Here is a 17975-nt window from a genome sequence, read left to right on the forward strand (position 1 = left end):
GCGCTTTTCTCCCTCTGTCAGAAGATCCCGTTGAGCCTGATAATGTAAATGTGGCATTTTACTCTGAACAAAAGAGCAGGGAAGTGAGCTATCTTGTCTAATCACTCAGTTGTTTAACACCGACTTCCAGTTTAGACTCAATTGGCTGGAAAGCACTTGACATGTGAAGTTAGTGCTGTTCCCAACGCATGTTTGAGTAAATTTTAAAGTAAGTGACAGCTAAATTGTACCTAGGGAAATTACAAAGCCTTCAACACAGTTAATTTTTTGGGGAGGATTAGTTGTAATTGCAACACCAGTCTCCTTGAAGATTTCTCATTTATAGATGATGAATGGGAGAAAAACAAAACAAAAAAACTCCATTTATTCAGCTCTTCAAGGTGCTGGTCCTGCTGACCGACAGTTGTGTGAAGGCGACCGTCTCCTGACCGATCTTCCCCCAATCCTAACACTGGGTGCTTTTAGGGTTTGGCCTTTTGTTTGTTTGTATTTGATGCCTCCCATCTCCATCCTGATCTCCTTATCCCTAGTGAGTTGAGATTTAAGAGCTGGTCAGTCAATAAGCCCTTCAGGAAACTGCTGCTTCACTAGTAATTCATATGTAATGTTGAAGTACTTTATTCCAATTAAAAAACAATATTTGTCATTTTTTTGTTGCTTCAATTATGTATCTACCTTGGATTTGAAATTTATTACCTATAGATGTGTGAGGAGACCAAGTCAAGCTAAAGATGTGAATTGGCAGTTGTCTTCTAGTTGCCGGAGGTCAGAATGGTGTGCAGCTTGTGTGTGACAACATCATGAAGCCTTCCATGAGAACTTGCCTCTTGCTATCTCGGGGAGAACTTTCTTTCTTTTTTTTTTTTTTTTTTTTTTTTTTTTTTTGGTTCTTTTTTTCGGAGCTGGGGACCGAACCCAGGGCCTTGCGCTTCCTAGGTAAGCGCTCTACCACTGAACTAAATCCCCAGCCCCTCAGGGAGAACTTTCTATGCACGCTTATACCGGATCTAGTGTATGTTTTTCTGTTGTTGATACTGTAGCACACCTTAACTTCCTATTCAAGACTAGAATGGACAACAGTAGATTCGCCATGCTAGCAAGTATCACAGCCCTTTTAAAATTCTGTACACTAACGAAAATATATAGTTTATATTAGTTTATATGTGTAGTCATATTTTCTTAAAAATGAAATACAGACTCTAAAATAAATAGTGTATGGGACACAATGGTTAATAAAGACAATGCTTTCTTAAGTTTTCAAATTACTTCTAGATGTTTGTATTTCTATTATGAATATGTATCCTGAAAATTAGAATTACAGAATCACCTTTTCTCTAGTTTTATCTTTGTTTCACATATTTGATAACACTTTTAACTATGAGTTATTCAGAACACTGCTTTTCAAAATCCACTGCTCTTTATTAACATACGGTTTTAGTTATAAGAGTTATTTTATGTGGTCCCTCAAATATATTTTTAATAGAGTTTCTAGTCTTTAAAGATAGTGCAGATATATTTGTGTGTGCGTGCGTGCGTGCGTGTGTGTGTGTGTGTGTGTGTGTGTGTGTGTGTGTGTGTGTTAGTGTTACCTGGTTTGTGAGAAAACAATGACTGGAATTTGTTTTTGTGGAATAAACTTTATAATTCTATACAAAACCCTAGGGACCAAACAGACTTGAGATAACAGACTAAAGGTTTTGAATATAGATTTAACAGATTAAAAGTTTTTTCAAACAACTATTATTTTAAATTGCATTTTCTAGTCATTTTTGATGTACCAAGTGAATAAGGAAGTTGTGGAGTACTTTTAGGTCGCAGGGCCTGTGGAGTGCCGGTTGTCGGGCAGTGTGCCATGTCACATTGTGTCTAGGAAGGATTTGCCTCCCCTTTTCTTTTGCTGTTTGCTGCTCCTGGTGCTTTCATTTTGACAGGAGTGGTGTTGAGCGGCAGGCGGCCCGGTCAGCTGAGACGAAGTGGACCATCCCTGTTTGCTGTGTGTACCACACTCCTCAGTGAGGGTCGGAACCTGGAGTCCTGGGAACGGAGATTGTTAATTCCAGCACCCGTTTCCAGGCTCCACCAGAGAGATCACCATGACGTAAAGGACTTTAGGAAGGCAGATCTTTAAGTGACACCAAGCACCTGCAAGGTGCAAATGGAAAATAGCAGCAGCAGGGGACCAACTGTCATCTCCGTTATTTCTGTCTTCAGTCCAACTTGTAGGGAGTGGTCTGTAGATCGGATTTATTCTGTCAGCAGCCTAAGGAGTGGTAACATTGGTGTCTAAAGTTAGTAACAAATATATGAGTTATTTCCATGTTTTTCTGTTCTTGTCTTTCCTGTTGTTTGGAGTTTGTATAATCTTTAGAAGCACTTATTTGGAGACTAAGGACTATTAACATGTCGCTTTGATTGACAGAATAATTATTCATTCATTTATTGATCGTTTTGACCTAATGTAGGGAAATACAGTTGAGACAATACTGTTCTAGTTTGGGAGTCAATCTGAAAAAGCAGATTTTGCCATTTAAAAAAATGGTATGTCTTAGTTTTTCTTTCCAAGTGTGTCCCCAGTTTTCTCTGAAGGGGACTTGCAGAAAGGCAGCACCTAAGCCCGTGTCTAAAGCAAAGGGAAATGCTGATTACATGAAGCGTGTAGCGTGTAGCGTGTGCCGTAACTCCTGTAGCATCTGCTCCGTGTGACAGTAATCTAGCCTGCAGCATCTGCTTTCCGTTTGAAATTAACCTGCAATTTAGTCTTCACCCCAAATGACAAAAATTCAAATGACTCTGTGGGGTGCCAGATGCACTGTAAACAGGGCTCGGTGCTGTACGGCAGACTTCCCTTTACCGAGGGCTCCTTTCTCACCGTGTCAGCCGCTCACCGTGCACACTGCTGTGTACTTTCTTAGGACAGTTAAAAATCTTACTCTACATAACACAGGAGTCTAATCTAGGGCAACATAACATTTGTGGGATGGACAAAATGTAAGGCTTTTCGCAGTAGATTGTAAAAGGCCTTCCTTCTTCTGTGAGAACAGTCAGTGGTGTGTGAGAGAATGCACTGTCCAGAGGACTGTCGCTAAGTGTCATGAGCTGTACTTTCTGTCCATATCTTGAACTATGCTTTTAAAATATATCTCATGCTCTCTTTTGAAAAACATTTATTTTTATTTTATGTGTGTTGGTGTGTTTGTCTACATGTGTAGGTAATTCTGAGCTACCATGTGGGTGCTGGGAATTGAAGCCACTATTCTTAACTGCTGAGCCATCTCTCCAGACTCATGCGTGCGCTCGCGTCGCGCTCTCTCTCTCTCTCTCTCTCTCTCTCTCTCTCTCTCTCTCAATGGGTAATCTCTTACAACACATAATTGCCCTATAAGCAGTGGTGAGGTCACAGTCTGTGTAGGGAAGCGCCTGGGTGAGAATGGGAGGCTCAGGAATTTGCCTCCAGTGCTGCTGTCTGTTCTTCAGGCAAAGCCATGGTTCTAGGGGCCTCATTGGCTCTTCTCTTTAAAAAAAAAAAAAAAAAAAAAAAAAAAGGAAGGAAGGGAAGGGAAGGAAAAGAAAAGAAAAAAGAGGAGGAGACCCAGCCATGGAACTTAAGTGTCTGACATCTCTGGTTGTTCTGGGGCTCTTCTTCACACTGTCACTTGTCATTTCAAAGGGAATACAAGTACTTTTGAAGACCCACAGAAATACCTTTCAAAGCTCATAAGAAACTATGACTTGTTAAGTACTACATTTAGAAAAGTGTCATGACTTAGTATGAAGCAGTTTTTCGAGTTTTTCCATCCTGAAGACACAGTGTTTAGGATTGTACAACTCACTGCTGGGTAAGAATATTGGAGTTTGAGGAGGTATGGTTTTGTACATTTGAAGCCTAGGACGGTTCTGTACTCTCCCCCGTAGGGCGTAGGATGAAAAACCCTATGATAGCATTGCTAAATGCTTGCACATGCCTGAGTGCAGAGTAAAGCTTTCCAATCTGAAGCAAAAGTCCCTAAGTATGGGGAAGGAAATGTAATGGCAGTAGTCCTTTTAGGACCAGCAGCCTGATAGCAATTCATTATCCACACTGTATATATTAGAGACTGTATGAAATTAGAGACTGCCTTCTTTCGGATCGTCCTCCCTTCCCCAAACACTGTTTTGGAGGCAAGTAGGAGACCAAGCGGGGAGGGGGTGAACTGTTAGCTGAACAGGTAGGGTTATTTTGGGTTTTCTCCTTCAGCATTGGGGTTTATGTCTTAAGTAAGTTCAGCTGCTGACAGGTTCAGCTCTGTTGTGTTTGAGAGCCTCAACAGAATTTGATACATTTTTTTCTTCATTTTCAATTTATTTTTCAAGGGATGATTTACCTGCTGCTCTTGAAGCCAGCATTGCCTGCCATGAAAAATATAAAGTATTACCCAGGATTCATGATGTCTTATGTAAGCTAATAGAAAAAGGCGAGACTGACTTAATCCAGAAAGGTTGGTAGCAAATATCTTTTCCTTCTTGCATCTTTAATCTGAATGTTGAGCTGTGAAAGGAAAATTTAAGACTAGAAAATACCTCCAGAGAAACTGTTACACTTCTGAAAGGAAGTGATTCCAAGCGTTGAAGAAACCCCTGGTTTCCGAGATCTGTTGCTTTGGGGATGTTGCCCTTCTCATATTTCATGTGCACTCCACTTGTTGCCGATGTGCCTCTCTGGATATATAATTTCTAACCTCCCTTCATGGTTCTCTTTAAGGCTAGTCTTCAGTATATGCAGTCAGATAAGGACTGTGACTGTACATTAGACAGAACCACACTCTGTTAGCCTCCGTATCTGCTCTCTTACCTGTGTAGAATTACATGACGCTGTCTTATGCTTTCTCATGGTCTGTGTGGTTTCCTTCCCTGCTGCCCAGCGATGGACTTTGTCAGCCAAGAGCAGGGCGAGATGTCGATGCTCTACGACCTCTTCTTTGCTTTCCTGCAGACGGGAAACTACAAAGAGGCCAAGAAGATTATTGAGGTATGAGTTTTAACTCTGCTATTCTAAAATACAGCTATTTAGACGCTTGATTGGAATACATTTAAAAATTTTAACCTTTAATTATCCTTGCTCTGATTCATGTTAATAGAATTTGGTCCCAGTAATAGTAGAAAGCATGTGGCTTGGCCAGCTTTGTTGAGTATAATTACAGCTCAGAAAAGGCAGTCTGCTTGTTTATCGAGTGTTTCCTCACTTTGCTGAATTCAGTTATATATCAAAATGATATTCGCATATTAAATCTTGAATTGTAAAACAATTAAATTAAATTGGTATTCCTGGGCGTAAGGTTGCTAATCCTCTTTGCAAAAGAATTCTTTGTTCTTAAAAGCAATAAAATTCAATTTACTGAAGACCAGGCTCAGATTTATTTGTAATGCTTGTCTACAAGTTAATCAACCAAACAAGTACTGTCTGCAATGGTCTGGCATTTAATTTAAATTTTCTTTCTTCCTTATTTTTGTCCCTACTATGTAAGCAGCTTATAGGAAGTAGGTGACAAACCTGGCCTCTGTAGGATTAGTATATTATCTAGGCTTTACTCGGTGTTTCTTACTGAAATTCATAAGGTAAAGGCTAATGTGGAGTCTGTCCATGTGGTGGTTAATTTAATTACCAAACAGCCCTGTGTCTGGAAGAGAAGGCTCTCAGGAAGTCACGTGGTGCAGCAGGGCGGGCACCGTGTCTTCAAACTGTAATGAACACCTAAGGAATTTTGTTGCTCCAAGTCATGTTTTCCTGCCACCTCTCTCTGTCTTTTTCTAAAAGTGTCCAGGGTTCCAGGTTGGCTCTTAGTCTCCTTATTTTCACATAAACAGAACTGTACATGCCGGATTGTGGGGCTGAAGGTGTAGATGCCAGACCAGAACATCCTTACTGTGTCTTCAGTTTCCTTTGGTTTTTCCTCCAGACAGTGTCTCACTTTGTAGCTCTGGTTCCTGGAGCTTAAAGAGATCCACCTGCCTCCACCTCCCAAGTGCTGGGATTAACGGCATGGACCTCCCTCCATGCCTGGCTTATGTCTTCCAGTGTTTTCAGAAAAGAGAGCAGTGTAGAACGGTTGCAGTGTGGTACTCCTCCTGCCCGTACAGGCTTGGTTGTGAGACTGACTAGAGCCTCTCAGGGTGAGTGTACATCATTGGCCAGTGCCAGGGGACACCTCATTTGCATGAGTAGGGATTCCATGTGCTGGTAGACATGACCTTATAAGGGTCCAGTGCCCCATGCCTCCAGTGGGGCAAAGGCAGGGGCGGGGGGTGCATGGGGCACAGTGGTCTGGGACATGCAGACCTTGAGTTGTGTGGGTAGCAAGCCTGCTCCCTTGATCTTGGGATGAGATTTCAGGGTTTTGAACATGCCCTACCCCACTCTTGCTCCAAGCCTGCTCCCCAGCCCCACAGCACAGGAGATTGTGAAATTCACAACTTGGTTTCTTTTTTCTGTCTACATACCTGCCGGTGTCCTAGATGGTACTTCTAGCACTCAGTTATTTTGTGTTGTCTAGAAAATGGTCCAGCAGGTCTGAAGGTGGGAGCACTGTCTCCTGCTCTGTCTGTGGCAGTGTCTGTGGGCTGCTGGCTGAGGAATCTCTGCCCTCCCTCTGTAGCACAGTAGCTGTGGCTATCTGTGCCCTCCCTCTGTAGCACAGTAGCTGTGGCTATCTGTGCCCTTCCTCTGTAGCACAATATCTGTGGCTATCTGTGCCCTCCCTCTGTAGCACAGTAGCTGTGGCTATCTGTGCCCTCCCTCTGTAGGGTAAGCAGAACCCAGTAAAAAAGGCCAGAGGCATGAGAGCCAGTTTCCTTTTGGCATCTATTAAACTTTCCTAAGCTGTTTGATCTGTAAGAGGGGATGTAATATCTGTCTCTAAGACCCAATCACTAATGTGTGTAAAGCAGCTTGTGCATTTCCTGGATTATGGATGGTACGTGAACAATAATTTTAATTTTCTTTGCCTCTCAAAGGTAGGGATTTTTTTGTCTCTTTTATTCTACATGATTTCAACGTAAAGCTTAATGTGAGGTCCCTGAGTGTCACATAAATGGCAGGAGAAGGCCAGCTTTTAATACTTTAGAACTGTGGCCGCATGGCTCAATTAGGAATGACTTAAAAAACAGTGCATGTGTATAGAATTGCTCGATGAATTAAAGAATTCTGTGTAGGGGCCCAGGACATGATTCAGTGGATCAAGTGCTTTCCTTGCAGACGTGAAGACCTGAGTTCCTATCCGCAGCACTCCTGTACCATGTGCCTGAAACTCCATAATTAGAAGGCTGACATGAGGCCAAACAGCCTCTCTAGCTAATCAGTGAGTTTCAGGTTCAGAGAGAGACACATTCTCAGAAATGGGGGAACATCTGGAGTGAGCCTCTGGCCTCCACACATACAAGCAAGTGTAGACATTCACACTTCAGTACACACATGTGTGCATACACAGAAAAACTAAAAATAGCCATAGAACCACTGTAATGGCAGCGACAAGAAGGGACTGGGATGTGGTAGGTGAGAATGGCTTTAAAGGTCCATCCCATTGCTGAGACCGAAGGACAGGTCTGTTTTGTTTACATTAATTGTTTTGTGGCTATGGAGGTTAAGTTATGGTGAGAATTTCTAACACTTTGTTATTAAAGTTAAAGTGATCTTATAAACAACATTGAATTTATAAACAACATGCCCTATTTTGTTTATAAAATGATCTGGTGTGTACACTTATGCTTTGTGCTATGTAGTCTTTTAACATAGACTTGTATTTCTGTACACAGGTCATTATAGGAGGTGAACTCAAGCTGGTTTTTAACACATCTTAGATATTTTCTAAATTTTTACTGTGTACCTTTGGAAATTGTTTTCTTCTAAGGGAAAAAGAATGGAAAAGTGTAGTAAGACTTTTTTAGGAGCTGACAGATCTGTGTGAGAGAGGTGTCTACAGCAGGAAAGTGTTCCCTGGCTTGAGGAATGGGGGCCCTGAGCTGTAGGAGAGCCATCCCTCACCCTGCGGTGTGGAGGAACCAATGCTGTTGAAGCATAGACAAGCTTGGGGTGCAGAAGGAGGGTCTGCACAGGAGGACGGAGGCTCTTCCTTTGCTCTGGAAAGGACTCTTTGGCAGAGTAAATTACTTCCAGACGTTAGAAACCCTCAGGACAGAATAAGGAGATGGGGCTAATTCAAAGAATAACAGATTCTGGGTGTACACAGAAGGATTCTGGGTAGGTTATGGGGGCGGGGTGACTGAGACAGTGAGATTAATGAGGATTTCAGGGTTGTTGGCATAGGATGTTTTTCTTGATATACTCAGGGTAATGACACAGAAGGTCATGTGGATTAACAGAGGCTGACTCGGATGTGTGCAGCGTCTCCTCCCGTGAGTGGCAGGCAGGCCGGCCTTAGCTGCCATCTGAAACCTCTTGCTAAGGTGATTGATAGTATCCAAGCACCTTCCCATTTTGGCCAGTTTCTCTTTCCTTCCTTAAGTACTGATCATGTCTCATGGTCTCATCAGTGAGATGAGCCTTTTCAGAATATATTGCTATCGGGAAGAGGGCTATTTCAGACTGGGTCTTCCTAAGGAATTGGTGTCTGGGTGAGAAGTAAAGGTGAACTGGGAACTGACAACCTAAAGTAATTTAGGCCAAGGAGGCCAGCAGCACAGAGACCCTGCACGAGGAAGGACAGTGCTCCCTCTTGGTTGTACCTCTTAGAATAGTTCCTAAATAACACAGGCAGTGTGGCATCGGCCCTAGATACCCATGCATCGGTCAGCACCTGCTCAGTGTCCTTCCCTGTGGTGAGCTCCTGTCCCACTTAGCACCGTACTCTCCGCAGACTTCACTTCAGCCTACGGCACAGTCTGAAAGAAACCATACCACTGAGAACATGCTACCGCTTCCTTGGTTATATCAGGAAGGTAGAGTCTGTAAAGTGTATTCCATACCTTATGCAAATGGTCAGTCATATTCCCAGCCCCAACCTGCCCCAACCTCCACCCCCGTCCAGAGCCAAGTATAAACTACAGGTCTGATTTTAAAGGGTGTCAGCTATGAAGGCTCAATTTGAATACTTGCCCATCTAGTCATTTCTGTGACCCTTCTGGACCTTGAATTCAATGGGTTATTTTATTTGTATAAGACCGGAATTAGTGGGCTCATGTATCTTGCTTAGTACTTCACTGGAATCAACTGTTCTTCATTCCCTGCATGGAATCCATTAGAGACTTCTCTTAAGAATCTTAATGGTCACATTGCTCCAGTGTAGAAAGGAAGACATTTGGTCTGTCTCTCCCTTGAGAAACTTTCCCACTGTGGGACTAGAGTTGTCACCTTCGTTCACATCCTCACATCCATCTTCGGGTTTTGGACCATCTTCTTTAGGTGGGTTCTTGGCAGTGAGTTCATCAGACAGATGTGTCCGTATGGGTGAACCCCACACCCTTTCTGGTTTACCACACTAGAGATTTGAGTAGCAACCAGGTCTCCAGGTCTTAGCCTAGAATTCCTATTTAGAAATTATGATCAAATAAGATGGTATTTTTCTGTAAAGAAAAACAAAATGTTACTTCGTTCCTTTAGAGGTTGAGTACTTCATTTACTTTCCGAAACAGTCATAGTTAAGAGCATAAGATAAAATGTGTTTTGTGAGATCCACTTCAAGATTTAAATTCCGGGAGAGATGACACGGAGTGGGAAAGGTTACATAATGGTGTGAAATTTTACCTATCTCTTAAGGGTTTCTGTGAAGAAGTCTGCCATTTAACTTCATCCTGAGCCCTCGAGTGGTCAATTGTAGCTCACTGCTTGGCAATGGGTCCAGGACTGCAAACAAAACCCTGGGACTCAGACCTGTGTCACCAGCTAGACCGAGTGACTGCAGCCGACTCTGTCATGCTTAAGTGACGTTCAGGCACATCTTCACCTGAGCCTCGCAAACAACTCTGAGAAACAGGGCAAAGAGATTGAAGTTGAGATTATAGGTTCTAGACTATGATCAGGGCAGTTCCCTCTTCCTGTGGGAACTTTTTTCAGCACAGCCCCTGACTATCTCCGTACTCTCTAGCCGCACCCCAACTTTGAATTATCAAAGCAGCCTTCTCTTACTTTGTCTTCCCGTCTCCTCATCTCATTTCCTTCGTTTTATATTGAATCAGAGGTCAATGTCCTATCCTGTGCAGCCAGAAACTTTCATTTGATGGCGTCAGGGTAAGACACTAGAATTTGGAGTCCAGTGCAGTTGTTGTTACACTTTGTTCTTTACTTGATGGACATAAAGTTGTTTTTTGTTTGTTTGTTTGTTTGTTTGTTTTGTTTTGTTTTTTGTTTTTTGTTTTTCTTTTTTTCGGAGCTGGGGACCGAACCCAGGGCCTTGCTCTTGCTAGGCAAGCGCTCTACCACTGAGCTAAATCCCCAACCCTTGGACATAAAGTTTTATCCCCTTGTCTGCCTTATGTATGCATTGTGCTAAAAAGCTAGTGTTGTGTCTGGCTTTCAGATGTATGCATGTCCCCCTGACGTGTAATTAGAAGTTGCCTTAGTATTCTCTTCCATTCCCTTCCCCTGTGAAGAGGACCATGGCTGTTGATTGATGGTAGACTGTCCTCTGACCTGCTCAGCAGCATGTTGCACTTTATATACCTGATCTTTATTCCATTCTCATAGCGTGTGTGTGTGTGTGTGTGTGTGTGTGTGTGTGTGTGTGTGTGAGAGAGAGAGAGAGAGAGAGAGAGAGAGAGAGAGAGAGAGAGAGACCTGATCTTTAAATGTATATCTTAAGGTTCTAGAGAAAGGGACAAAGGCCAGAAGGCCCACTGAGTATCATGGTGTCACTGTCCTCCTGTGTCTAGCCTAGCTGGAGGGATGCATAGTTGAAGTAGCTTCTAGGGGAGCCCATTGGTATTGGCAAGAAAAACCAAAGCAAATAAAATTTTACTGTTTCAGTCAAATTTAAGTTTATATGAAGTAAAGTCTGAAAAACAGTAGAGGAATTTTCATGTCTTCTCACTTGAGAATTATTTTACATTTATCTTTATTAGCATGCATAGATGTTTATTGTGCCCATGAAGTGATGGAATGAAGTATTGAGAAATGACAATATCTTGTTTAACTCTGCCTATGCGGTTGAGCTGAGTGTTGCATTAGAACTGCAGAGCCGTGCTCCATAATGCAGTAACGTGCGTAGAGACAAACATGGCAGTCTTTCTATCAGACTATTTAGCCTTGCCCTCCATTAAATAAATTATATGCAAGGAGAATCAGAAAGAATGAAGTTACCTTCTTATTTGAATGTGCATTAGCTGGCCTTTGATGTTATATTTAACATCCCAATTAGGACTCAGTTATTTCTCCCTGTGTTTCTGCTGCATTTTTTATTGCTGCTTTCAACTGCGGTGTTTAACATTCAGTAAGATGCTCAGAGGGAAGCCAGAAGCGTTGCCGGTCCAGCAGCCTAGGAGATTTAGTTAATCTGACCTAGATGTTCTTTTGATGATTGAGATTTATATATGAAAACAGTTCTCAATTTCAAAATGAAACATAGGGGAGATCTAGTGTTTAAGCCCGCTGTCCTGCTAGCAGCAGGGATTAATCAGCCCCAAGCAGGAAGAGTTACCGTGGAGTTGTGCTGTTCAGATCTTGTGGATTTGGATCTGTAATAACATTGGGAGTTGTAAGTGAATGTGGCTCTTGCATTTTGCCATGTTCTAAAGAGGATTATTTGTTCTTTTTCAAGGGCTCTCTATGTACATTGATGTTGATTTCATACCCGCTGTGATGTGTGTGGCACTGTAGATATGAGGGAATCTTTGGATACAGTCTAGATGTAGAGGTTAACATTTGAAAGTGTGTTTTAAGATAAGGTCAGTTTACTCCATTTGATTTTATACCCCAGAATATAGATACTTATGTAGTAAAAAATGAGTGCTCACAATTTAAACTCTACAATTTCTGCCCTGCTACCCAAGCTACAAGATGCTACTCTCTTCATTACCATTGTGCAGTGCTTGTTTTTGACTAGAATTACTGGGGTGCAGGGGTAATGGTGCATTCCTGTAGTCCAGCCGTTGTCCAGTACAGCCTAGGTAGGAGGGTGGGTTGAGCCTGGGGGTTAGAGGTCAGTCAGGGCACATAGCAATACCCCATTTCTGAAAATACCAAAATTCCTCGGGTTTATAAATAAGCCCTGGCACTCAGGGGACACCTGGCTTCCTCAGCAGCAGTGGAGAGAGAGGGCGGCAGGGACATCCTCTAACTTGGCACGCAGCCAGGGCAGATGAGTATGTAGTTGTCTTATCTCCATGCTGTGATTGAAAAGTAGTGTTCCATGGTGAAACCCTCTTACAGATGATGCAAATGCTATCATTACAGGTACAAATCCTTGGAATTATGATGAAATGGTTTGTCTTTTATTCCAGGACCCAACATTGTGAAACGTGTGCTTGAAGCCAGTGTTGTTGGCTAAGCCCTCAGAATTCCTGATTGACCATCTAACTAACATGCATCTCAGTTATTAAAATAAACCGAGACTGAACTAATGTTATGTATTCAGCTAATTTTAGATTCTAGGCAGTATATCCAGTGATTGGTAGAATACGTTTATCAAAGTATGTGTCTTCTAAAATTGAAAGCCGCTGGTGTTTATTAAGACTAAGACTTGTTTGTTATTCAACTTGGCAAATTAGTACATCATATCTACTGAGTCTGTTGGGATGTTGTAGTGAATGGGGGGAAGGCGGGCCCTTGATCATGTGCTATGGTGTGAGTGTGCATGGGCATTTAGGAGTTTATCTTTACATATTCTTGGGTTGATTGAGTTATTCTTCCTGAATGAATATTGAGCTGGGAAGCAGCATCTTGGGATAACCTAAGTCTTGTAAAATATGAATTCTGAAGTCTTGTGTTAAATATGAATTCTGTTGGGTGCTTGAACCTAACCTCATTAAACGCCTGTGATATCTGTGGGGGGTCACAGTATAAGACTTTTTAGCACATATGTGTGGTAACAAGTTCATTAGATGGAATATACTGTCTCCACGAGATGATTGAGCTGAGTCTTACGCATTGAATGGTGGTTCTGTTTTACAGACTCCAGGCATTAGAGCTCGGCCTACACGACTTCAGTGGTTTTGTGATAGATGCATTGCCAATAATCAGGTTGGTATTTGAGTTCTGCTGTCTGAAGCACCTAACACTTAGGAACATGTGAGCATCATTAACATTGAGAGTTTACGAGAGGTCCTTGTGGACACAGTGTTCCCTCAGTGCTTCTCCAGACAAATGCCAGCCTGCTTGATGTCCCTGGGGCACATTAGAAGACCTAAGAGTGCTGGTCTGAGCCCTGGAGGTTTTCGCCTGCCCTTCTTGTACTGGTGCAAGTAAGCTGGCAGTGAGTGTGCTGTGTGATGAGTGTGCTGTGTGGTGTCGGGAGGTGATCCTTCTCTCAGCTCACTCCATCAGTCCATTGGCAGTGCACACAGTCCAGGGACAAGGTTGTCTTACCTGTGTGCTCCTGGCTGCAGGTGCTCTTCACAGATTTTTCTCACTTAGTCACTCATGCTAGGGGCCTTTGTTTTGTAAAGTCCCGTTACTGTGGTAGTATTCACAGCATAACGATTTGGTGTTCTAACTACTTGTCAGTGTGCAGCTCTGTGGGTAAAGTAGGCATATCCTGCTACTGTGCTTGGTCCTGAGTCTCTTGGTAAAGGTAACCCGTCCTATGGGGACACTTACCCAGTGGGTCATTCTTGTGTTAACTGTGAAGTACACTTCTTACATGGTGTAATCAGTCTGTACATCTTTTTTAAGGTTGAAACTCTTGAGAAGTTAGTGGAGCTGACCGAGAAGCTGTTTGAATGTGACAGAGACCAGATGTACTACAACTTACTGAAACTATACAGTAAGTGGCACACTCCTCCTCTCCGCAGTCCTGTCTGCAGAGGCCGCAGCAGGGAAGGAAGGTTGGGCTTGGAAGAAGTTTGGGGATTGTCAAGTGTGGAGTGTTCAGCAGAGGCCACAGTGAAGGCTAACCAAGCGAGTGAGCCACAGCGAGCAAAGGCTAGCCGAGCGAGCGAGCCTTCCTGCAGAGCACTGTGTTGTGTGGTTAGATGCTGTGTGGTGTCTACAGAGCCAACCTCCTTACTGCAGTGATGAGGGTGAACCAGCCTCTGCTTGGTCAGTCATCTTCGTGCCGTGCTCCTGAAGCCCACACCTGCATGTGACACCATGTGTTAAAGATCTATTGCACTCATCCAAGGCTACCAGATCTGAGACGGCTGTGCACCCTGACACAGCCTACACGTGTGAGCAAGGAATTGGGCTGACACTGGGATTGGGAAGTCTGTGTGAAAAGCAAGATGTCTTTTAGATAGTTTTTAATTCTTGAGAATGAGGACATTCTACAATCAAAGTGTACATGCATGGTGCTCTCTGGTCATGTGAAAAGCTAAGTAGTGCTCAGGCTACGTAGTATCTTGAATGTGAGTCCAGTCAGTTCATAAAATGATTCTACTTTTCTTTAGGGTTTCATGAACCATGTAGGAAGCCATTGGTTTGTACTGTGTTGTTCTGTGCTAGGCCTGAGAGACTGAACTAAAATGAAGTTACTCAGACTGATGGTTCATGCTACCAAACCAACTGAATTCCTTCTTTTCCCTTCTAAGAAGTCAAGAGACAGACAGACAGACAGACAGACACACACACACACACACACACACACGTGAGGAGAGTGCCTGCTCTGAGCTTTGTTTTCTTTTAGTTGGTTTATTTTGTGTGTGGTTCTTTTCTGTCTATAATGCCAACCTTCACTCATATTTAACACACACACACAAATCTTTTAAGTCAATTCAAAGCAATAGAACTTAGTAGGCTCTTTTGAGAAGTGTTTTTCTTTTTTCTTCTGTTTCACGTAAATTGTGAAGTAGCTTTCTCAGTCTCTCCAATAGTGTCTAACTATAATATACTCAGGTGGATCTTGTAGGAGTGTGAGTGCCTATGTACAAACTGTTGTTTACTATGAGCATATTACATTTTTTATTCAGGTACATATTACATACAGTACAATGTTTTCTCCATTTTAATCATCTGTAAGTACTAATAAACTGGTTGGCTCTCTTAGAATTTATTTTATCCATCTTGTTTCTGTGAGTAGATTCTAGTTTTCCATATACTGAATCTTGGTTCACACCCTTAATTCCCTCCTGACTGACGTCCTGGTGTGTGTCTTAAGGCTGAGGAGTGGTGGAGATTCTCACAGGCAAATGATGCTGAGTCTGTTTATACACTGACGTGTTTAGATGTTCTTGCTGTAGTCAGGGGAAGGAAGTGGCTGAGTGTAGCCAGTGACGATTGGTTCCCTTTTTGCTTTTATAGTTAGAGCTGCGTTTTGTTGTGGCAGCTTCACATCTCACAGTGAATAAGTGTGACAGTGACTCTCTCGGGGACATGTCTCAGCAGAACCTCCCTTCATGCCGTTATTGGCCCCAAATCAGACCCTTCCTGACTTGACAGGCACTTCAGTTTGTACATGGCACTTTTCTTTTGCTGTGGTATTCAGACAAGTCTCAATCTATAACCTTGGCTCTCCTCAACTCCAGAGTGGCCTTTGACAGCTCTGCCTCCTGAATACTGGGATCAGAGACTTGCACCAGCAGGCCCAGCCTCACTGCCTTCGTATATAAAGAGTAGACGTTCGTTTATCATTTGTGCTAAAGCACCTTTGATTTTTTTTTTTAACTCAAGCAGTCTTTAGTGATAGCTGTGCATGAGATTTCTACTCCTGCATCTTCTCGATCGTTTCTTCCTTGTATCTGCCCCTCTCCTTTCCTACTTGTTGGGACTTGGCTTTCCTCTCCAGGATCTTCTCGCCATCCTTGTCCAGCTTTAGCCTGGGGATACCCACCTTGCTGGGGTGGATGCCCACGTGGACAGTTGTACCTTCTCTCGCTGGACTCATTCAATGTAGAGGACGTATTTCTTCCTGTACACTTGGACCACTGTGCCAGTCTGCTGACCTTTGTAGTGTCCTTGAACAACCTGAACATCATCATCCTTTCCAATGGGCATAGACCGAACATTACACTTCTGTCTCAGCTCTTTGGAAGGAGGAGAAGACATGGTCTTCTGATGTGAGAAGGTGCATTGACATGCTTTTTCAGTTCGTGCTTTACTCAGAAGTCACGAAGGGATTGAACTTGGTCTTGGTGGCTACCCACAGCTACCTTTGATTTGTTACTTTGCATTAAAAATGCCTCAATGGTGGCTTTTATAATTTTACAACCCTAATGTTTTACTATACTCCAAGTTATTTATGTTTTTTCTTTCCAGCACATATAGGCATATTTCATGCTGTGTGGCCTTCCTCTCTTCTGTTATGACACTAGCACAGCGGCTATATTCTGAGCAGTAGGAACTCACAGAGCATAACTGTTTGCTGACTGAGCGTGAAACTGTCACGTGTGTTCCATGCACAGACCCCCTGCTCAAAGATGTCCTTGGCAGCTGTCTGTTTTGGAAATCCCCATTCACTGTGGCTTTTTTTTTTTTTTTTAAGCTAATGATATGAAATAATTAGGGTTTGGTGTCCTTGAAACCTCCAAAATTGGTGGGGGTTTTTTCTTAATGAATGTATGGGTTTTAAAAACCTGTTTTGTTTTAGTTATTTCTGGTACTCAGATTATCCAGCAGGAGCCTCTTCCCTTTAGCTCATGTGCCATCTGACATGCCCAGGGTTCAGGCTGGTGGGGCCTGACTCCTGCCCTAGACCTGAGGGCTTCATCTGATAAGGAGTGGTGCTTAGAGCACAGGAAGTGCAGGTGGGGAGTGGGAGTAGCTCCATGTGTCAGCAATACTGGAACAGTTGCTGGCCTTAGAGGTAAGACCCAGGACTAGAGTTCTTCCTCTCCTAGTTTGGTACCTTAGAAACACCCAGGAATGTAGCCCCACGGCTTCATCTGTTGTCAGAAAGTTCTGGAAGAATAGCAAGTGCTGTCGTCAGGCATCTCTCTGCACTCCCGCAGCCTCCTCCCAGTTTTCGTTTTGTGTTGTTTTGTTATTTTTGTTTTTTGAGACAGAGTCTCTGTGGTGTATCCTTGGCTGTCCTGGAACTCACTCTATAGCCTGGCCTTGAACTCTGAGATCTGCCTGCCTCTGCCTCCCAGGCACTGGGATTAAAGATGTGCACCTCCAGCTCAGTGCCCACCCAAGACAGTCTGCCTTTTCAGAATATAGCTGTAAGGTATCCATTCAACTTTTCTTTATTGCTTAGAATACTTGTACGGACTTTAAAGTGAGCCGTCCTCCAAGTACGCTGTACTGTCACCTTGGGGCCTAGAAACCTTCCTTGTGTTGCCCAGTGTGCGGGTGACTTCACCACGCAAGAACCACTTCAGGTGTTTCCTTCTACACGATAAAGATTCTTGGGCTTGGATTATTTTTGTAATCAAGCTTTATATTTTAAAATATAATATTTAGGTTTTACATTGTAGGAGGACATTGTGATAAAGGTAAGGTGTAGTTAGCTTACAAGAATATTGCTTTTGTGTTGGGCATGATGATGCTTGCCTTTAGTCTCAGCATAGGGAGGCAGAAGTAGGCAGACCTCCGTGAGTTCAAGGCCAGCCTACAGACAGCCAGGACTGTTATATCAAGAAACCCTGTCTTGACCCCACCCTCAAAAGAAATATTGCTTCAAAAGCTAACAATAAAGGTAAGTTTTAGTTAGATTGGCTTAATTGTCAAGTATTGATAAAATCCTCTGAGCTTTAGTTAAGCTCTACTGTTACAGTGGGGGCTTGCAGCCTGTGTTCGGTATGGGAAATCGTCCTCCCCTTGCATCTCTTTTCCTTAGTGCGGATATCTAATTCAGTGCGACTGCTTCACACTGTTTTTTCTTTAAAGTTTGTACTTCTAGTACTTATTAGTGGTCAGAAAACTTAGTTTTTCCTTTTGGAGACACAGAGTCTAGGGAATC

The 17975-nt window shown here is 42.9% G+C and overlaps 1 protein-coding gene and 1 pseudogene across 1 annotated transcript in view; one reads left to right on the forward strand and one right to left on the reverse strand.

Moving 5' to 3' along the window:
- Window positions 1-17975, forward strand: part of Lrpprc (leucine-rich pentatricopeptide repeat containing) — an 82476-nt gene that overhangs the window by 44840 nt on the left and 19661 nt on the right. The window contains exons 24-27 of the mRNA NM_001008519.2: window positions 4351-4475; window positions 4899-5005; window positions 13094-13162; window positions 13814-13904. Coding sequence (NP_001008519.2) covers window positions 4351-4475; window positions 4899-5005; window positions 13094-13162; window positions 13814-13904 — 392 coding nt within the window. The remainder of the gene's footprint in view (window positions 1-4350; window positions 4476-4898; window positions 5006-13093; window positions 13163-13813; window positions 13905-17975) is intronic.
- Rpl26-ps12 (ribosomal protein L26, pseudogene 12) lies at window positions 15777-17498 on the reverse strand (annotated as a pseudogene).

The sequence above is a fragment of the Rattus norvegicus genome, chromosome 6 (genome assembly GCF_036323735.1).
Source record: "Rattus norvegicus strain BN/NHsdMcwi chromosome 6, GRCr8, whole genome shotgun sequence".
NCBI classification, from domain to species: Eukaryota; Metazoa; Chordata; class Mammalia; order Rodentia; family Muridae; genus Rattus; species Rattus norvegicus.